This window comes from Phlebotomus argentipes, unplaced genomic scaffold (assembly GCF_947086385.1).
Source record: "Phlebotomus argentipes unplaced genomic scaffold, Phlebotomus argentipes genome assembly contig_2, whole genome shotgun sequence".
In the NCBI taxonomy this organism is placed as follows: Eukaryota; Metazoa; Arthropoda; class Insecta; order Diptera; family Psychodidae; genus Phlebotomus; species Phlebotomus argentipes.
The window spans coordinates 3,566,232-3,583,442 of NW_026776162.1; the positions used below are offsets into that span (position 1 = coordinate 3,566,232).

General features: G+C 44.1%; 8 protein-coding genes across 9 annotated transcripts; 4 read left to right on the forward strand and 4 right to left on the reverse strand.

Annotated features, from left to right (window-relative positions):
• Positions 1-324: 324 nt before the first annotated feature.
• Positions 325-2,939, forward strand: LOC132265190 (ejaculatory bulb-specific protein 3-like). 2 transcript variants are annotated; one of them, XM_059765765.1, is made up of 4 exons: positions 325-452; positions 2,005-2,198; positions 2,341-2,517; positions 2,790-2,939. In XM_059765765.1, the coding sequence occupies exons 2-4, from the start codon at positions 2,012-2,014 to the stop codon at positions 2,792-2,794; spliced, it is 369 nt and encodes a 122-aa protein (XP_059621748.1). In that variant the 5' UTR covers positions 325-452; positions 2,005-2,011; the 3' UTR covers positions 2,795-2,939. The 2 variants fall into 2 exon arrangements, with proteins under 2 accessions (XP_059621748.1, XP_059621747.1); XM_059765764.1 differs by having other exon boundaries at positions 326-452; positions 2,341-2,939.
• A 161-nt stretch (positions 2,940-3,100) lies between these two features.
• Positions 3,101-3,580, forward strand: LOC132265191 (ejaculatory bulb-specific protein 3-like). Its single transcript, XM_059765766.1, has 2 exons — positions 3,101-3,331; positions 3,387-3,580. Exons 1-2 carry the CDS (start codon positions 3,145-3,147, stop codon positions 3,578-3,580), a joined length of 381 nt encoding a protein of 126 aa, XP_059621749.1. The 5' UTR covers positions 3,101-3,144.
• Positions 3,581-3,633: 53 nt separating this feature from the next.
• LOC132265188 (gamma-butyrobetaine dioxygenase) lies at positions 3,634-5,381 on the reverse strand. Its single transcript, XM_059765762.1, has 5 exons — positions 4,875-5,381; positions 4,463-4,806; positions 4,244-4,392; positions 4,024-4,183; positions 3,634-3,963 (listed from the first exon to the last, which is right to left on the reverse strand). The coding sequence occupies exons 1-5, from the start codon at positions 5,205-5,207 to the stop codon at positions 3,654-3,656; spliced, it is 1,296 nt and encodes a 431-aa protein (XP_059621745.1). The 5' UTR covers positions 5,208-5,381; the 3' UTR covers positions 3,634-3,653.
• LOC132264895 (Bardet-Biedl syndrome 2 protein-like) lies at positions 5,374-8,925 on the forward strand. Its single transcript, XM_059765230.1, has 13 exons — positions 5,374-5,941; positions 6,004-6,187; positions 6,243-6,472; positions 6,533-6,635; positions 6,690-6,775; positions 6,839-6,925; positions 6,985-7,268; positions 7,327-7,435; positions 7,495-7,674; positions 7,759-8,199; positions 8,267-8,430; positions 8,498-8,646; positions 8,735-8,925. The coding sequence occupies exons 1-13, from the start codon at positions 5,816-5,818 to the stop codon at positions 8,833-8,835; spliced, it is 2,244 nt and encodes a 747-aa protein (XP_059621213.1). The 5' UTR covers positions 5,374-5,815; the 3' UTR covers positions 8,836-8,925.
• On the reverse strand, positions 8,926-9,757 carry LOC132265193 (uncharacterized). Its single transcript, XM_059765768.1, has 4 exons — positions 9,475-9,757; positions 9,280-9,381; positions 9,125-9,207; positions 8,926-9,045 (listed from the first exon to the last, which is right to left on the reverse strand). Exons 1-4 carry the CDS (start codon positions 9,490-9,492, stop codon positions 8,973-8,975), a joined length of 276 nt encoding a protein of 91 aa, XP_059621751.1. The 5' UTR covers positions 9,493-9,757; the 3' UTR covers positions 8,926-8,972.
• A 437-nt stretch (positions 9,758-10,194) lies between these two features.
• On the reverse strand, positions 10,195-12,342 carry LOC132262868 (probable ATP-dependent RNA helicase DDX56). Its single transcript, XM_059762327.1, has 5 exons — positions 12,178-12,342; positions 11,362-12,107; positions 10,752-11,165; positions 10,545-10,686; positions 10,195-10,485 (listed from the first exon to the last, which is right to left on the reverse strand). The coding sequence occupies exons 1-5, from the start codon at positions 12,262-12,264 to the stop codon at positions 10,204-10,206; spliced, it is 1,671 nt and encodes a 556-aa protein (XP_059618310.1). The 5' UTR covers positions 12,265-12,342; the 3' UTR covers positions 10,195-10,203.
• A 156-nt stretch (positions 12,343-12,498) lies between these two features.
• LOC132265070 (putative pre-mRNA-splicing factor ATP-dependent RNA helicase PRP1) lies at positions 12,499-16,095 on the forward strand. Its single transcript, XM_059765523.1, has 8 exons — positions 12,499-12,770; positions 12,911-13,161; positions 13,223-14,251; positions 14,320-14,583; positions 14,992-15,114; positions 15,184-15,374; positions 15,449-15,611; positions 15,674-16,095. The coding sequence occupies exons 1-8, from the start codon at positions 12,721-12,723 to the stop codon at positions 15,784-15,786; spliced, it is 2,184 nt and encodes a 727-aa protein (XP_059621506.1). The 5' UTR covers positions 12,499-12,720; the 3' UTR covers positions 15,787-16,095.
• LOC132265072 (grpE protein homolog, mitochondrial) lies at positions 16,083-17,188 on the reverse strand. Its single transcript, XM_059765530.1, has 4 exons — positions 17,005-17,188; positions 16,721-16,889; positions 16,346-16,663; positions 16,083-16,283 (listed from the first exon to the last, which is right to left on the reverse strand). The coding sequence occupies exons 1-4, from the start codon at positions 17,079-17,081 to the stop codon at positions 16,173-16,175; spliced, it is 675 nt and encodes a 224-aa protein (XP_059621513.1). The 5' UTR covers positions 17,082-17,188; the 3' UTR covers positions 16,083-16,172.
• Between the last annotated feature and the right edge of the window lie 23 nt (positions 17,189-17,211).

A 17,211-nucleotide genomic window follows, 5' to 3' on the forward strand; every position in this document is an offset into this window, starting at 1 on the left:
GCCAAAATCCGTGACTCCGGAAAAAAGCATTCGGCCCTGCAAATAGCAATTCTGATGGATAGGAAAAAATCACCTTTCCTGAGAATTCAATGCAAATACCAGAGCATAAATTGATGAGTAAATAAACTCATGTTTTATTGGACGTAAATCTGAACAGTACAAGACATATCTATTTGGATAAGATTCAAGTTGAATTTTTCCTCCAGACGCACACCATCAATTTAAAGACGCATGTTTGTATGAACCAACACAGCAAGACAATTAGTCGGAATTTTCACCTGTGTGTGAAGTAAAATCGTGAAGACTTCGACACCCAAGCCCCAAGTTTACGTACGCTAAAATCGCAACTTTGTGTATAAAAGGCGAACGTCGAGTCGAGCAGTCAGTCAGTCGAGTCTCTGAAAGCGCAGCTAAGAAGACGTGTTGAGTTTTTGATTTGTTTGAAAAATAGTGTAAGTGATTTTCTGCCAATTTCTCGCAATCATCCACATGGTCTTCTCACATCATAGCCATATTCATCGTGATTGATACAAGAGTCAATCATGCTAACAATATTAAATGCAAAGTGAGATAATTTGCGGGTTTCTCGTTTATCACGTCGTCGAAGTCTTTTGTTCTCGTCAATTTGTCGCTAATGCAGCCAATTGAATTCACGCCATTGCACTTGTGTGGCGACACACAAAGCCTCCGCGGTGTTCCTGAGCGCAATTTCAATTATCGCGAGCCCACGAGAGCCTCTTTGTCGCCTCAATGGTGTGCATGCCAAGACAGCCATTGAAAGTAAAAGTAATTTTTAAACAGTGAATTCTTCCACATAACAGACGGAATATATCATTTACCTGGGAATTATATTATGTATTTTGTAACATCATGTATACAGACGTGTTATATCTGAAAATGTATATGCATAAGGAATTGGCGAAAGTTGAAATAGTTTGTGTTTAATTTTTTTCTCGTTCAAATTTCTTCGTCACACTTATCGACGAGACAGACGTAAAATTATCACACCATCGAGAATGTATTGCCATTTTTTTCCACCTCGCGCATCTGCTTTTGAAGATCACCTGACGAGATGATCTCTGCAAGCGAGAGATTTTGGCGATGAGACGCGACAAAAAACACCGCCTCGTCAGAGCAAACAGCCCGGAGAAATATTACAAAAGCCGCGCATGAGATAAGAAGAGGAGCGGAACGTGTGCAGAGAAATTTAAATGCAGTGGAAGAAGAAATGGGGAAAAATGTCAGAGTTCACTTGAGAAGTTACGTATTCGCGAATTGGAGCGCGATCACTTAATGGCTTTGGTAAATACCATATCGAAAAATCAACACCTGCTGCAATTGGGATTTCCAGTGGTCATTCGTCAGCCAGCATTGCACTGAATGCCAAATTGAAGAGCTATTTGAGCTTAAATGGGAAGTGAACAGGCAAGAATGACTTGGCATTGTGCCTGTGGCCAAATAAGAAGGTGTTAAAATTGAGAAAATTGGGCGGATATTTGAAAGACCCATAATTGTTTTATTTTAAAAGACCCTCCAGGATTTCCTCCTTCATTCATCAACTGTAGTATTGTCAAATGAAATTTTCCTCCCCTCGCAGAGTGTAATCTCAAAATTACATGTAATTTCATTGCTATGCTCAAAGGTATTCATTTCGGTGTGTGAAAAAGAGTGAGACCATGGAAATTTTCATCTATACACGAGTTGTATTTCTCAATGTGGCTAACATTGAAAAATTGCTTTTTGCAATGGAGAATACATTAATCGCCTGTTGGGGACAGTGCAAAGAGAGCCTCTCTCTCTCAATAGCTCTGAGAATTGGAAAATCCCAGAAAGCAAACGCACAACAACTGAAAATTCCTCCACGTGCTCTTTTCTTTGTTCACCCAGAGCCTCGATTCACCTCAAAAGATCATTGCATAACTGCATTTTCCCTTTCATTGGGCATCCAGAAGCATAATGATTTGTTTTTGCCACTCTTGTTCAAACGTATAACTCTTCTGTTAGAGCTAAGATGAGGAGTTTAATTCTGTGCTGTGCTCTGGCCGTTGTCGCCCTCGCCGCGCCCCAGGACAAATACACCACAAAGTACGATAATGTGGACATAGAGGAAATCCTCAAGTCAGATCGCCTCTTCAACAACTACTTCAAGTGTCTCATGGATCAGGGACGATGCACTCCGGACGGAAGTGAACTGAAACGTGAGTGTTAATTGAATTATGACGAAAGGAATGTACACGCGTGAGAATTCTCAAGAGCGCGAGCACGCTTTTCATATCATTCCTGGCGAAGTGTGTGTTGCAGCACGCCAACCATAAATGCCTCTCCATTCTTTCCACACAGGCATCCTTCCTGAAGCCCTTGAGAGCAACTGCACCAAGTGCAGCGAAGCACAGCGTCGCGGATCTGAGCGCGTTCTGCGGTTCGTCATTGACAACAAGCCAGAGCAGTGGAAGCAGCTCCAGGCCAAATACGATCCCAAGAATGTCTACGTGAACCGATACAGGGAACAAGCAAGAAGTATGGGTGTCACCATTTAAATATCTTCCCACTCTCCAGGCTTGCAATCTTCCCCACACCTTCTCTGGTGGTCACAGGCTTCTATTTGAGTCTCTATCCTCCTTCCTGCTTCAACACAACTGCACCTCTTCAACTGAATAATAATATGGTCTAGTTGTTCTACTCTCTGGCGCAATTGTACAGAAAACAAGCACCTCTTAACATATCCTCAAAAAAAAAACATCCCCATTCTTTTGGCCAAAACACTCAAAATTTAACATCCTTTCTTACAGAATAAGAGGCTGACACACGGATGACTCCTCATGTGAACAAAATCGACGAAATTAACTCTCATTTCTTAATTTTTCTCTCAAACTGTTATTGCTAGTGTTTGCCCTATTTTTTTGTTAATAAAAAAACAACTCTCTATTCCATAATCTCAAGGATGTGTTTACTTTTCATCAATGCATTTCCCTTGACGTTGCCTTCCTCGCGCATTGGCTCAGCCAATATGTCGTGTGGGAAATTGATTTACAATTGCCTTGGTAATTTTGACGGCAATTTCAAAGAGCTTTCCACATAAAGCTGTGATATAAAAGCCTGGGATGAGAGTCACATTCTCCAGAAAGAGGATTATCAGTGGCCAGAATGAAGTGGATTGTTTTGTTGTGCCTCACAATTGTGACTGTCTTGTCCGCTTCTGAGGACAAGTACACTGATCGCTACGATGATATGGATATCGAAGGCATCCTGGACAATAGTAGGATCCTGACTAACTACATAAAGTGCCTGGTGAACGAAGGACCTTGCACTCCAGACGCCAGAGAACTCAAAAGTAGGTATTAGAAGTCCTCAAAAGTTCCCAATCTTGACTGCCTCGGAATCTTTAGGCATTCTTCCTGAAGCTTTGGAGTCCGACTGCGCCAAGTGCACAGATAAGCAGAGAGTGAGCACTCAAATTGTCCTCAACTATCTCATCGAGAATCGACCTGATGCGTGGGACGCATTGGAGAATGTATACGATTTCGCAGGAGTGTACAAAAACAAGTATTTGGCAGAAAAAACCACTACAATTTCCCCTTGAGAGCACTCTCTCTATTATTTATTATTCCTGTGAATAGCATCTTCAATAAAAGTAGAACTTTAGAGGATGATTGCTAATCTTTAACGCTTATGAGACGCAAACGATTGAAGATAATGTCCCAATCAAGATAGGCTCCAACAATGTAGCGAACATTCTTTGATGTGTCATCATAAGCGTCCCTGCCGTGGATCAGACGGACATTGTCGAAGGTAAGAATGTTTCCGGCTTCAGTCTTGAATTCAGCACATTCCGTCCTCGCCAGCTTGACAAAGGTATCGAATGCCTCGTACCAAGGCTTCACGAGACCAAGAGGAACCGTAAAGTGACTTCCACGTTGAGGAGTACTGTGGTTTATACGAATCAATTCATCTCGCTCATTCATTCTGCAAGAAAAAGAGATTCCAAAACTATCCATAGTAAGAAGAAATTACCAAATGTCTTACTGGAAAACTGGAACTCTGTAAATGTTGTGCATTTCCTCTCCCAGTTCAGTTCCAACGTCCGTCCAATCAACTGGGACGGTTTTCAGGAGCTTGTAGTATTCCGGATACATTTCCTTCATCATACGAGCGATATTCATACCATCAATGAGAAGATTAGTGCCTGAAAAACAGGGAATCTTTAGCATTTTTATGCTTAATCCAGTGAATATCATTGCTCTACCTCCTGTAGAAGAGGATTGTTCCATGCAATGCAGAAGATTCACTCCTGGTTTGTATTCATAGTAAGGAAGATCCGTGTGCAGTTGGAGTTCAGATGAAAGGTAAGCTCTGTTGGTTGTGTCCGGTTTATGCGTGACAATAAATTCCTCACTGGCAAATAAAGAATACAGAGATATTAAATTTTTTCACAAATCAATCTGTGTGTAGTTATTCTTCTTACCCAAAGTGGGTCTTTTTAATAAATCCTACACGATTAGCGACTAGACGACAAACTCCCTCATCCTTGGGGGCATTCGTAATCCTGGCCACGCCATTAATGGCCAGAGACTCCAGCCAATCTCTCAGTCCTGCATCAGTGTTAATCACATCGTTATAGTCAAAGGAATGGAAGATGCTGGAGAAATCGTCCTTTCTCCATGACTTCCTAATGGGACGATAAGTCTTGGCGAGATACTCTTCCTGGTTCTTTGGTGTGAAATCACGTTTCTTCAGCCAGTCCACGTCAAATACTGATTCATGTTTGTCCTCCCACTTAATTGAGAGATTCTTCTGATGATCATTCCACTGCAAATTAAGTGCAATTTCCCCTCAAATTATCAACCCACAAGTCCGATCAATCCACAGATACTCACAACAATCGTCTGCAATTTGGGATGCACGTCGAACTTATACCAATTGATGATGCGACTCTGACTTTGCTTGTGGAAGCACTGAGAGCACTGGCAATTGTCCCTCAGCCACACAACAGGGAACTTCATATGGCGATTGCCATAGTCTAGTGAGACCACTTGATCACTGTCGTTGACACTCAGTCGCCCCAGAGGAAGACTGAAGTTTTCACTGTTGATGAAGCGTTTCGAGACTCTGCGGAGAATCTCGAGCTGACAAGTGAGAAAATTGCTACGGAGCATCTTCACTTCCTGGGAGATCGGAGGCAACTGAGAATTTTTGTGGATTTTGCCCATGTTTATGATTTCTTATCACTTGCTTGCGAAGTCGCTCTGGGTGTCAAGAGAAAATACCCCGGGTGAGGCTGACAAAATGCCGATAATCGTGTAATTGAGTCACTTGACATCGTCGCAATGTTAAGCAGATGTCCCGAGTTATTTTACTCTCACGCTATCACCGCCATAACTGCCATAACCCAGAGTGACCCCTACTAATTCTGATTAGTCTGCAAAACTCAATGATTCGATTGAAGTTCATTTGAAAATTCCACACATTTCCTACGCTCGTAGGCGATATGGTTTTTTTCGCAAGCAGAGATCCTATGACGTTATTCCCACTTTCATTTTCAGCTGGAGAAACATGCGATCACCCGAGTGATCATCCGAGCGATGGAACGATTCACTTTTCCGCTCTATTCATGATAATCTTTGATCTGCCCACAAGAGTAAGACCAAGTGAGACCGTTGAAAATAGACCATACTTTTTGTTGTCACTCTCGTTGCTTGGCGACCATGACCAACCGTGAAGAGCACTATTGATTTTCCATACGGATTGTTTCCTGATAACACACTGTGTGGCAATTCTTTGGTGTGCAGTGTTTGGAAAAAAACAGAGATTCCGCGAGATGAAAGGAACAGTTAAGCCGGTGTTCTCTTTCAATCTCAGTCACAAGACAGTGGAGAAGAAAGTGTGCATTGGGAAGTACGATGGAACTCACTCTTGCCTCACGGCTGTAACCAACACTGATAAGGTGTGATTTCTCTGATCAGCGAAATGCGAAAGAATCCAAATCTACTTTCGAAAGTATTGCAGATTGTTATCCATAGTCCTCACAGACGATCTGGCATTGCCAACAGTCGAGTTTCCTGGTCGAATGTTCATCATGACATCGCAACCCTGACCCTGAGTCAGCAAATCACAGCGATTCATTGTGGGAAATTGAATCTCAATGATGAAAAAGAGATTCTGGTTATCGGCAGTCCTACTCACATCTTAGGTATTCTTGCACAAAACTCTTCTCAACCATTAGTTGATAACATTTTCATTCATAGCCTACAATATTGAAGAGAACATGGATTTGTTCTACAAAGAAATCCCCGAAGGAGTTCAGGCGCTCTGTATTGGGACTTTAGGAACGATTTCCGTGCCTGTTGTGGTCACAGCTGGTCAAGGAGGAGTCAGGGCATTCGATAGTACAGGTACAGAGCAGCTCTGGCTCATCACCGGTTGCAATTGCCTCACTTTAGTGCTCTTCGACGTGGACAAAGATGGCCACAACGAGGTAGTTTCCTTTAGAATCTCCTTCTCAAATCAATAACTCATCAATCTCGTGACATTTCAGATCCTAATAGGTTCACAGGACTCAATGATAAAGATTTACAAGCACGATGCTCTTCTCTTTGAGTTCACCGAGAACGGGATGATCGTGGAATTGATGAATTTATGTAAGATCCACAATTGAAATGATGAAACTCGCTTCACTTCAAAGAATTTCACATTTCCAGGACCCGGACACTTTGCTTACGCTTGTGACAATGGAACTGTTGGTGTTTATGAGAAAAACCTCCGATTATGGAGGATTAAGGTGCGTGCTTTAGTCTCATGAATCATACAATGTTAATTTAAATCCATTTTCATGATTCCTCAGTCGAAACATCGACCAACTTCCGTAATTGATTATGATTTCCTCGGCATGGGCAACAGTCAGATTTTGACTGGTTGGGACAATGGCAAGGTGAGAGATTCGGCGTTTCCTGGTAAGAGAATCCACTGAGAGTTTCCATGGCATTGCAGATGGACATTAGAGACATTTCTACAGGTGGAGTGCTCTTCAAAATCTACCTCTCTGTGGGCATAACGAAGCTCTTGAAGGGTGACTATCGAGGAATTGGAAAGACCGATCTCATCTGCTGCACTCTGGATGGTGAGGTTCGTGGCTACACAACGTCCAAGATCAACATTGCAGCTATTAACGTGATGGAGCAGGAACAGATCACCGAACTTTTCAACGTTAAGCACGCTCTCATGCTGGAATTGCAGCACTATGAGAGCAATCTCAAGTACAACATGTCGTCAAAGTGAGTTTCTAACTTTGTGCAATTATCGTCTCACCTATTGAGATTCTCTCTCCTTCAGGAATCAACAGCCCGAGGAGTTCAGCGAAACTCCATCAGACATCGGAATCATCCCGGCCAACACTCGCTTGCAAATAGGCATTGCAACGGACATTGAGAATAAATCATCAGTGAGATTAACTGATCATCAGATAAATTTATGCGCGATAACGTTGACTTCTCTCCACAGCCGTCCATTGAAATATCAATTTGCACAAACAACTCCACAATTATTCGGGCTGTGATTATCTTCGCCGAAGGTCTCTTTACTGGTGAAACACTCATTGTTCACCCACACAAAGTCAACGCATCCAAGCTTTCAATTCCGGTGAAAGCGCCCAAGGACATACAATTTGATGTCCACATAAAGGTAGGCTCAGAACGCCGTGGTGTGATATCACCTTTTTTAATTGACGATTGACTTGATTTCTTTCACGGGAAATCCCGCGTGAAGGCATTAATTGGCTTCGCCAACAGTCAACAATTTCATGTATTTGAACTGACTCGACAATTACCAAAGTTCTCAATGTACGCTCTGCCCAAAACCGTCACGGGATCGCCAAAGTCCACAGAATACATCTCGTCACTCGCGAGACACTCTCCGAGTGGTGAGAATTGCGTGGAATTCAGGATTGATGAGAGAATTCAACGGATTTGCATCTGGATCAATCAGAATTTCCTCCTGCCAGCAGATATTGAGGCAAATCCTCACAGTTCTGGCAAGGATGCTCGCGGCGGAAGCTTGAAATTGCACCTCATCGCACTCAGAAAGCTCTCAGACATCTGCATGGAGTTCAATGAGAACGGGAGTGTGATTCTGCACACGGCAGAAATGGAATTGGCGGGAAATTTCATAAAATCTCTCACAGATTTTCTCGATATTGATAACTTGAAGGTTTGTATGTAATACAATCTATCATGCAAATTAATTCACGCTTTTATATCTTTATTATGTCAATTAGACAACTGCAAAGTTCCCACATGTTACGAAGCAGCTGAAGGAGCTTTTTGCAAAGCTCAACGGTCTCCAAGAAACTCAACATAAGCTCCTCGTGGAGCAAAATGAGAAAATAGCAGCAATTAAGAATGTATCGGTGCGTCTCTCAGATGCTCGCATTCACGATCAGTATGTATTTTGCATTTTCTAATTGGTGACTTTACAATAGAATTGTTTATTTTTCTCGCCTTTACAGTAAACTAATGCTAAAGTACAGCAATGACTTGATGACACTGCACGAAGATCTCTTGACGAACTTTGTGATTCGCCACAAAAATGCCAATGAATTACAGTTGGCCATCAGGACCATCAATGAACTCCTGCAGAATGGGGCGAAGCTGAGAAGTATGACAAAAAAATATATATTTTATACCTTCCCAGGAATTGTGCACAAGTGTAACCATTATTATCTCTTCTAAATATCCCATTTCAGTTGGTAAATCCGCCGCTCAGGTCATGAAACACTTCAAAGAGGCAGTGAAGAACAACAATACCGAAACAATTGTGAAGCTCTTTGAGACTGGAGACATTTAGGCATGCAAGATATTCTGGGAATTGGCGAATAGAGACACTGGATATGACTGCCTTTTTCTCAGCTCACTTCCGACCTTTCCCTTCGACCTCTCCGACCTCTCCGACACCCCACCCCATCGTCCACTCGTGGTAAATTGTTAAGTGGGCTGCATCCAAATGTACCCCGTGTTCGCTATGGAACAGTAGGCATTGTAGTATCTTCCAGGTGATCTGAAAAAATGTGATCAGAGTCACACTCAAATCGTCCACGAATCGCAACATTGCCCAGAAATAACGATTTATCTCTCACCGGCAGTAGGAAAATTGCGGACACTTGCAGCGAAAACTCTGCTGAAACTCCTCCTTGCACACCTCATTCCACCAGCAGGTCCTCTAAATCCAACAAACAAATCAAACATCAACACAATGGACAACGTGACTAAAATAACACACACCCAATATTACCTCCGTGACGTACTTGGCCACACTTTTGTCCGAGAAGCTGCGCTTCACGATGCCACAGTGACCAGATAGAAACAGTGAGACGACAACAATTGCAAAGACAATCTGCAAAAGGTGTGAGATTGAGGAAATGAGTGAGAAATGCTCCCCCATGACCTGGGGAACATGTTAATTCACACTTCTCTAGGTGATAATTACCACAGAATTAGACGCCATTTGAAGCTTGATTTTCCTATTTCTCACTTCCTCAAACACTTCCTCCACTCGTACAGCCCAGAAAGTGCACTCGAGTGCGGGGAGAAGTGCAATCTTTCAGGGATTTCACACTATATTTACTCTTTTCCTTCACACACCTTCCACCCAGTTTTGTGTGTTATTTCGCAAGACTCATATTTCATTTGACGCAATTGTCCTGTTGCAGGGAATTGCGCATGATATTTCCCACCCCTCAAGGGTGAGGGGAAAGAAAGTCCCCACGTAGTAAGGCAAAGGTGATGTTTCTCGTCACAGAAATCCAGAGGAATCACATGAAAATTACATAATGCACAATCTGGAAGCATCTCCATATGTCTTCAGATAAGGCTTAGAAATATTAAAATATTCTCCTTATCTTTACGTCATTTGACTGTGAAACACACCAAAATAGCGCCTTTCGAGCGACAGAACATCGTCTGATGTTGCTCAAGAACGCAAAAAGAGGCTCAAAGTCTAGCAAATTATGGAAGTAATTGAGATAAACAGCAAAATGACCTCAATCACGAAAGTAATATCAAGTTCAAAGCCAGAATTTGTCTTATTTTTTCTCATTTTGCCAATAATCACTTTTTGGATCATTGCCAATAACAGTGTGAATTCTGGCTGAAGCATCTTCTCTCCTTGCAGAAAAGGAGAACATGAGAGGATATGAAATTGTGTCACTTACTTGGTCTACTTGTTTTTCTTTATTCGCACTTTTTGCTTCTTAGCATAGTCAATTTCCGCGCACAACAACGGATTGGCCTTCTTCTTCTCGAAAATCTTCTGCTTCTTTGACTTTCGCACGCCAGCCGGTGTCTTTTTAGGTCTCGTCGCGACATTTGCGACGCCCTTAAGCGAATTGGGGATGATGTACTCGGGCACATCGGACAAGTGAGGCTGCAATTTGACGGTGTGCAGAGGCTTATCATGCCGCAGAAGTTGAAGATCGTGAGGATTGTTATCAAAGAAGCCCTGCAATGAATTGACAATTAGTAGAAGATTCAAGAGTTTTGTACACAACTGCAAAATACCTTCAATTTGTTGCTGTTGAAGATTTCTGACTTGATCTCCTTGAGGCGACTCTCCCTGATGGCAATCGCCGTGACGGCTTTGTAGGCGTCCATCGCGCGATACCTAAACGGTTCCACTTCCTCCAATTTAAATTGGTACTTCCTGGAATGGAGAATACAAGATCAATTGCAAATCCGGCTGATTCACACAGAGACTCATCAATTTACCTCAAAACACTCTCTTCCATGCTGAACTCCGCCTTGAGATGTTCATCAACCTCATCCATCAATGGCCTCTCTTTTGTGTTAACGAAAGACAACACACTTCCCTTGTTGTTTCCACGAGCCGTTCTTCCAGCTCTGTGGATGTACGAGCTCACATCCACCGGGAAATCGTAGTTTATCACGTTTGACACTCTCTGAAAGTCAATTCCACGGGAAACTCCTGACTCCTTGTCGGACTTCCTCTTGCGCCCGCTCTTGACACCCTTCGGCTGCTCCAGAGCAAGCTCATCGGAGGCCAGGATTATGTCGTAAATGCCCATGTTGAATTGATTAACCACACGGCAGCGAATTTGGGCAGGAAGCTCAGAATTCAAGACGCAGGACTTGATGCTAAACTGCTCAAGGAAGAGTTTCAATCTAGAAAGCAACAGAGAATCTCACATTAGATTGAATTGTGGGGGATTTTCAGTAGAGAGAGAATTGTGGTTAAATCAGAGAGAAGATTAGTCGTTCATCACAGTCCAACCAACACTTTCGTGATGTCGGATCAAGACAAAACATGCTTAACATCATCATCGAGTATCAGTAGATTATTTTCCAGGCAATCACTTACTTGTAGCACTTATCCACGGTATTGACAAAGATCACGCTCTTCCCTCGAATCAGGTGAAGTTTGAAGAGAGCATACAGGATGGCTGCCTTGTCGTTCTCCTCAGCAGAGATGTGATAGTGCGTCAGATGAGAAGTGGGAGCAACATCGGGCTCTGTCAGCTTCAGCGTCACTGGATTGTTCAGCACCAGACTCTTCAGGGTCAAAACATCTTCGCTCAGTGTGGCTGAAGCGAGGATTGCTTGATAAATCGCCGGCAAATGGCTCAAGACCTCTTTCAGTTCCGCCTCAAAGCCAAAGGAGAACATCAAGTCCGCCTCATCGATGATCAGAGTGGAGAAACTGTCTCCCAGCTCAACATTCCCGACCTTGAGGTGGTGCAGGATCTTCGCCGGCGTGGAAACCACAATGTCCGGCCGCTCTGAGAGGAGATGCTTCTGTGTCGTCACCTCGTTCGACGCCAAGTCCACGCATTTCACCACGCGGCCACAGTGCGTGCTCAAGTCCTCGAAGACCTGCCGAATTTGGTGACACAGCTCCTTGCTGGGGCCCAAAACTAGCGCTGCAACATTTTGTTCAGCCGCGCTTCCTTTGCTGCTCAGGATCTTCTGGATGGTGGGAATCGCGAAAGCGGCTGTCTTGCCGGATCCTGTCCGGGCGCGCACCAGCACATCCTTCCCCTCCAGCACCAGCGGAATGGTCTTCTCCTGAATCACTGTTGGCTCAATCCAGCCCAGTTTCGCGATTGCCTACAATAAATTTACCATTGTTTTGACATTGGCAAGCTAAAAATAATTCTGATTCATTTTCCTCACGCACCTTCTGGATCCTGTCGTCCAATTCCATCTGATGGAAGCCCAGAATGTTTTTCTTGTCTTCTTCCGCCTCATCGTGTGGAATTTCCATGATTTTCAGGGGGAAAATAGAGAAAAACACGAGGGACGCAAAATCCCCAAACACGTGCTGAGCACTCTTTAGTACACACTGATTGACAGTATAGTTTTTTACACGCACTTGTGCATGTGTAATAAAATATACAAAAGTCGCGAAAAATGCGAATGTAAAATTAGTGAAAATAAATAGACACAATTAGTTTATTCCATTAATTCAGAATAAAACAGTAAATCATCATTTAGGGTAATTTATGTATTTTTATTGTTGTATTTCAGCGTCGAAAAAGGGGACGAAATTTGGCTCTGTGTCGATTTTCTATCTGGCACTACTTTTTAGTACTCTGTGGCTGTCAGTGTCAATTTGTGCGTGCTGCTTTTTCCTCCTAATTTCCGTAACAAAGTTATTTTTCCTTTTTCTGTAGAATTTTTCACAAACTCAGCAATTTAATCGATACAATCAACAGCCAAGATGTCAAAGAAACGGATAGAAGTGATGGATCCCTTCATAAAGAAGCGAAGGTGGGTGAAAAGGCACAAAATCGAGATGCGTGTGCGCTTTTTTTCCAGTGCTAACTTTAATGGCGGCCGCCTGTTTTGTTATGGGAAATCGTTTGAGAGCTCATTTTCGTGTTTTCCCTCTGCAACTGCTTTGTCCGTAGGCTCGAGAAGGGAATCGACGCGGAGGCGGGCACGAGCACTGCCAGCGCGCTACCAGCTGCCGCCCAAGTGGCTCAGAATATCATCTCGACGAGTCGGAGCAACAACATCAACCCCTTCACGGGTGGGCCGTACTCCCCGCGGTACCATTCGCTATACCGCAAGCGAATCACGCTGCCCGTGTTTGAGTATCGGGCGGATTTTATGAGGCTCTTGGCAGAGCACCAGACGATTGTACTCGTGGGAGAAACTGGTGAGTGATTGCAGAGGATTTCCGAGGATATTGGCTAAACGTTGATGTTTTCTGTTTACAGGTTCTGGGAAAACTACCCAGATTCCCCAGTGGTGCGTGGAGTATGCACGATCCTTAGGCACCAAGGGTGTTTCGTGTACGCAACCACGACGAGTGGCTGCGATGTCGGTGGCGCAGCGTGTGTCGGAAGAGATGGACGTGGTTCTGGGCCAGGAAGTGGGCTACAGCATTCGTTTCGAGGACTGCTCCTCGCCCAGGACCATTCTCAAGTACATGACGGACGGTATGCTGTTGAGGGAGGGCATGAGTGATCCCATGCTGGAAACTTATCAAGTGATTCTGCTCGATGAGGCTCACGAGCGAACACTGGCCACGGACATCCTCATGGGTGTTCTCAAGGAAGTCATCAGGCAGCGTTCTGACCTCAAGCTGGTGGTGATGTCTGCCACTCTGGATGCCGGCAAGTTCCAGCAGTATTTCGACAATGCACCACTCATGAATGTGCCTGGCAGAACGCATCCTGTGGAGATTTTCTACACGCCGGAGCCAGAGAGAGACTATCTGGAGGCGGCAATTCGCACGGTAATCCAGATTCACATGTGCGAGGAGATTGAGGGCGACATCCTGATGTTCCTCACGGGTCAGGAGGAGATTGAGGAGGCGTGCAAGCGTATCAAACGTGAGGTGGACAACTTGGGACCAGAAGTGGGCGAACTAAAATGCATTCCATTGTACTCAACGCTGCCGCCCAACTTGCAGCAGAGGATTTTCGAGGCGGCGCCACCTAAGAAAGCGAACGGTGCCGTGGGAAGAAAAGTCGTGGTCTCCACAAATATTGCTGAGACTTCACTGACAATCGATGGAGTTGTGTTCGTGATTGATCCGGGATTTGCCAAGCAGAAGGTGTACAATCCGAGAATTCGCGTGGAGAGTCTCCTCGTGTCGCCCATCAGTAAGGCTTCGGCCCAGCAGAGAGCCGGACGTGCCGGTCGAACGCGTCCTGGAAAGTGCTTCCGACTGTACACGGAGAAAGCCTACAAGAATGAGATGCAAGAGAACACATATCCTGAGATATTGCGATCCAATCTAGGTGGGAATCATAGCCAGAATCCTTTTTTTTGAGTCTGTGGAGAATCTAACTCGTGGCTGGTGTTGCAGGAACTGTTGTACTTCAGCTGAAGAAGTTGGGCATCGACGATCTCGTGCACTTTGATTTTATGGACCCACCGGCTCCGGAGACGCTGATGCGCGCCTTGGAGCTACTCAACTATCTGGCGGCGTTGGATGACGACGGGAATCTGACGGATTTGGGTGCTGTGATGGCGGAATTCCCACTGGATCCTCAACTGGCGAAGATGCTGATTGCCAGCTGCAATCACAATTGCTCCAATGAAATCCTCTCGATAACGGCAATGTTGTCTGGTGAGAACATAGCAAATGCTACCAATGAATTCTCTAAATTCTCTCAAATTAGCCATCCCATGGACATCCTTATATTCTATTTGCCCCTTTGGGATGGTGGTAAACATCCACTCAAAGGAATATGGAGACAAATGATAAAAGATTCAATATTCTAGAGATGATCTGTGTGACTTTACTATATTGCCTCTGAGATGTTGATTTCCCACAATTGAGGCCTGATATGGATTGATTTTATTTGGAAGAATTTAAACAAAGAGAATTTCAATAATAATGCAAAAGATACTGCTTTGAAAATATGGTAAAGTCGCACATGATACTGACTGAGACATGACATAGTCTTAGGTTAAAAACGTACAAAACAAATCAACTATATTTGTGGGACGTTGCTGTGCCCCAATGCTTATTTAGTCCCGCAGTGCTTCGTGCGTCCCAATGAAGCTAAGAGGGCGGCCGACGAGGCAAAGATGCGCTTTGCACACATCGACGGAGATCACTTGACGCTCCTCAACGTCTACCATGCCTTCAAACAGAGTGAGTTTTGCTCATTTGATGTTGTTTTTTAGAGCAGTCAATTGACCGCAATTGTCTCACGCTTCGCAGGTAATGAAGATCCGACGTGGTGTTATGAGAACTTTATCAACTATCGATCACTGAAATCGGCCGATAATGTTCGCCAGCAGCTGTCCAGGATCATGGACAGATTCAATCTCAAGCGAACAAGTACAGACTTCACGTCGAAGAACTACTACGTGAACATAAGGAAAGCACTCGTGCAGGGTTTCTTCATGCAAGTGAGTTGTGAAATGGTTTCTCAGCAAACCATTAAGAACTTTATTCACTTTACCGCCTTTTCTCTCTGCGTCAGGTTGCTCACTTGGAGCGCACTGGTCACTACTTGACGATAAAGGACAATCAAATGGTGCAGCTTCATCCGTCGACTTGTCTGGACCACAAACCCGACTGGGTGATCTACAATGAATTTGTCCTGACCACGAAGAACTACATAAGGACCGTGACGGATGTGAAGCGTAAGTGTGAAAGGAAGGATTCTTTGATCGAAACTAATGGTCTTGTGTTTGCTTTCTTGCAGCTGACTGGCTTCTGAGGATCGCTCCACAGTACTATGATATGAACAACTTCCCACAATGCGAAGCCAAACGTCAGCTAGAGGTGATCCAATCGCGGATAGTGGACACGACATAATTACGAGAATCCTATTGATAAATGTTACTATAAAATAAGTAAAGTAATTTAGCTTGATAACTTTGCAAAAAGCTATAATGCAACACAAAGAAGTTTCAAAAAGTTGTGAACCTGCAGATAGATATCTCTGAAGACTTTAACCCTCTCAAAATGATAATGTACTCCACAATAATGCTAAATATTGCAACATTTTCGCTCCCTGAATCAACCAATTCATCCCTTCCGTTCTGCATTCAAGCATTGAAGATTGTGTGAAATTTTGTCTGAATTCATTTTAGATGGAAGAATAAAATTGATTATTTGACAATATGTTGCCACTAGTTTATTGGATTGCGACAGAGTCAACAATTCGCGGGAAATCACCAACAAAAGGACAAGATGACTTGTTACGAGGACTTGGAGACGCCAACGAGAGCAGGTCGTATACAGCGATCCTTGAGTTTGTACCCGATTTTGCTGACTTCGATCACCGTGTTTGGCTCCACTGACTTGTTCTCCTGCAAAGACGAGGATCTGGTCAAGAGAATCCCAGCAAATCAATAGGCAAAAAGAGTCTCACCAGTTGAAAGAGAGCCTCGTGGAGATTCGGATTGAACTTCTCATTGAGAGGATTGACTCTCTCCAGGCCGTGTCGCTTGAACACTTGATCCAGGGATGCTTTGGTCATTGTCAGTCCCTCAAACAGGTTCTTCAGATGTGGATTCTTGTCCGATATCTCCTCCTTAGGCACCGTGTCTGTCGCCGCACTCAGAATATCCGCCACTTCCAGCAGATCCTTGCAGAAGCTCTGAATCCCAAACTGTTTCGCATCGTCGATCTGTTTTGTAAGCCTCACACGCAGATTCTCCCCATCGGCAAGTGCCCTCTTATACTTGTCCTGCAAATCAGGCAATCCTCACTATAACAGCCCAAACAAATCACACCGCAAACTTACCAGAAGATCCGTATTCTTCTCCTTTTCGACGCTCACTTCCTTGTTGAGTTCCTCCACCAGCGTTGACAGTTTCTTCTCATTCTCCGACACTTCCGGTGCTTGATCCTGCCGCGTGTCCTCTGAGGCAAAGTTCCTCCGACTTGTTGAGATGCTGATAAAGCGGAATGGGCTGCAAAGTGGCCAGGAAATGTGAGAAATGTTTCCTCTTTCCCCGTTTAGAGGTTAATTACATCATCCCCATCCAGACATGAGTCCCGCAGTTCGGGTATTTTCACTGTGATTACCTTGAATTGGGGGTGTGTGCGATTACAGGAACGTTCCTCAGTACTCTGAGAGCTGTGCTGACGCTAATTGAACACATTTTACTTTGTAATTTCGCCTAAAACCGCAGAGAAAACAACTTCCCTCACACGCAGAAATGCACGGAACGACTGTTATATAAAGTGTTATACGATTCCAGCGCCCTCAAGTGGAGGTTTTTTGTGCGCGGT

Bases quoted from the DNA above. Each gene is read 5' to 3' on its own strand.
- LOC132264895 (XM_059765230.1), top strand. From the start codon at position 5,816: ATGAAAGGAACAGTTAAGCCGGTGTTCTCTTTCAATCTCAGTCACAAG. The intron at 6,188-6,242 runs GTATTCTTGCAC...TTTCATTCATAG, and splicing joins CAGTCCTACTCACATCTTAG to CCTACAATATTGAAGAGAAC. The intron at 7,269-7,326 runs GTGAGTTTCTAA...TCTCTCCTTCAG, and splicing joins AAGTACAACATGTCGTCAAA to GAATCAACAGCCCGAGGAGT.
- LOC132265188 (XM_059765762.1), bottom strand. From the start codon at position 5,207: ATGGGCAAAATCCACAAAAATTCTCAGTTGCCTCCGATCTCCCAGGAA. The intron at 4,807-4,874 runs GTGAGTATCTGT...CTTAATTTGCAG, and splicing joins CCAAATTGCAGACGATTGTT to TGGAATGATCATCAGAAGAA. The intron at 3,964-4,023 runs GTAAGACATTTG...TTTTTCTTGCAG, and splicing joins TACAGAGTTCCAGTTTTCCA to AATGAATGAGCGAGATGAAT.
- LOC132265193 (XM_059765768.1), bottom strand. The intron at 9,208-9,279 runs GTAATATTGGGT...TGTTGGATTTAG, and splicing joins TGGCCAAGTACGTCACGGAG to AGGACCTGCTGGTGGAATGA. The intron at 9,046-9,124 runs GTGAGAGATAAA...ACATTTTTTCAG, and splicing joins CCGCAATTTTCCTACTGCCG to ATCACCTGGAAGATACTACA.
- LOC132265190 (XM_059765764.1), top strand. From the start codon at position 2,012: ATGAGGAGTTTAATTCTGTGCTGTGCTCTGGCCGTTGTCGCCCTCGCC. The intron at 2,199-2,340 runs GTGAGTGTTAAT...CTTTCCACACAG, and splicing joins GGACGGAAGTGAACTGAAAC to GCATCCTTCCTGAAGCCCTT.
- LOC132265072 (XM_059765530.1), bottom strand. From the start codon at position 17,081: ATGTGTTCAATTAGCGTCAGCACAGCTCTCAGAGTACTGAGGAACGTT. The intron at 16,890-17,004 runs GTAATCACAGTG...GCCACTTTGCAG, and splicing joins GCACACACCCCCAATTCAAG to CCCATTCCGCTTTATCAGCA. The intron at 16,664-16,720 runs GTAAGTTTGCGG...CCTGATTTGCAG, and splicing joins AGAAGAATACGGATCTTCTG to GACAAGTATAAGAGGGCACT.
- LOC132265191 (XM_059765766.1), top strand. From the start codon at position 3,145: ATGAAGTGGATTGTTTTGTTGTGCCTCACAATTGTGACTGTCTTGTCC. The intron at 3,332-3,386 runs GTAGGTATTAGA...CGGAATCTTTAG, and splicing joins AGACGCCAGAGAACTCAAAA to GCATTCTTCCTGAAGCTTTG.
- LOC132262868 (XM_059762327.1), bottom strand. From the start codon at position 12,264: ATGGAAATTCCACACGATGAGGCGGAAGAAGACAAGAAAAACATTCTG. The intron at 12,108-12,177 runs GTGCGTGAGGAA...AATTTATTGTAG, and splicing joins TGGACGACAGGATCCAGAAG to GCAATCGCGAAACTGGGCTG. The intron at 10,687-10,751 runs GTAAATTGATGA...TCTCCATTCCAG, and splicing joins ATGGAAGAGAGTGTTTTGAG to GAAGTACCAATTTAAATTGG.
- LOC132265070 (XM_059765523.1), top strand. From the start codon at position 12,721: ATGTCAAAGAAACGGATAGAAGTGATGGATCCCTTCATAAAGAAGCGA. The intron at 14,252-14,319 runs GTGGGAATCATA...CTGGTGTTGCAG, and splicing joins GATATTGCGATCCAATCTAG to GAACTGTTGTACTTCAGCTG. The intron at 15,612-15,673 runs GTAAGTGTGAAA...GCTTTCTTGCAG, and splicing joins GACCGTGACGGATGTGAAGC to CTGACTGGCTTCTGAGGATC.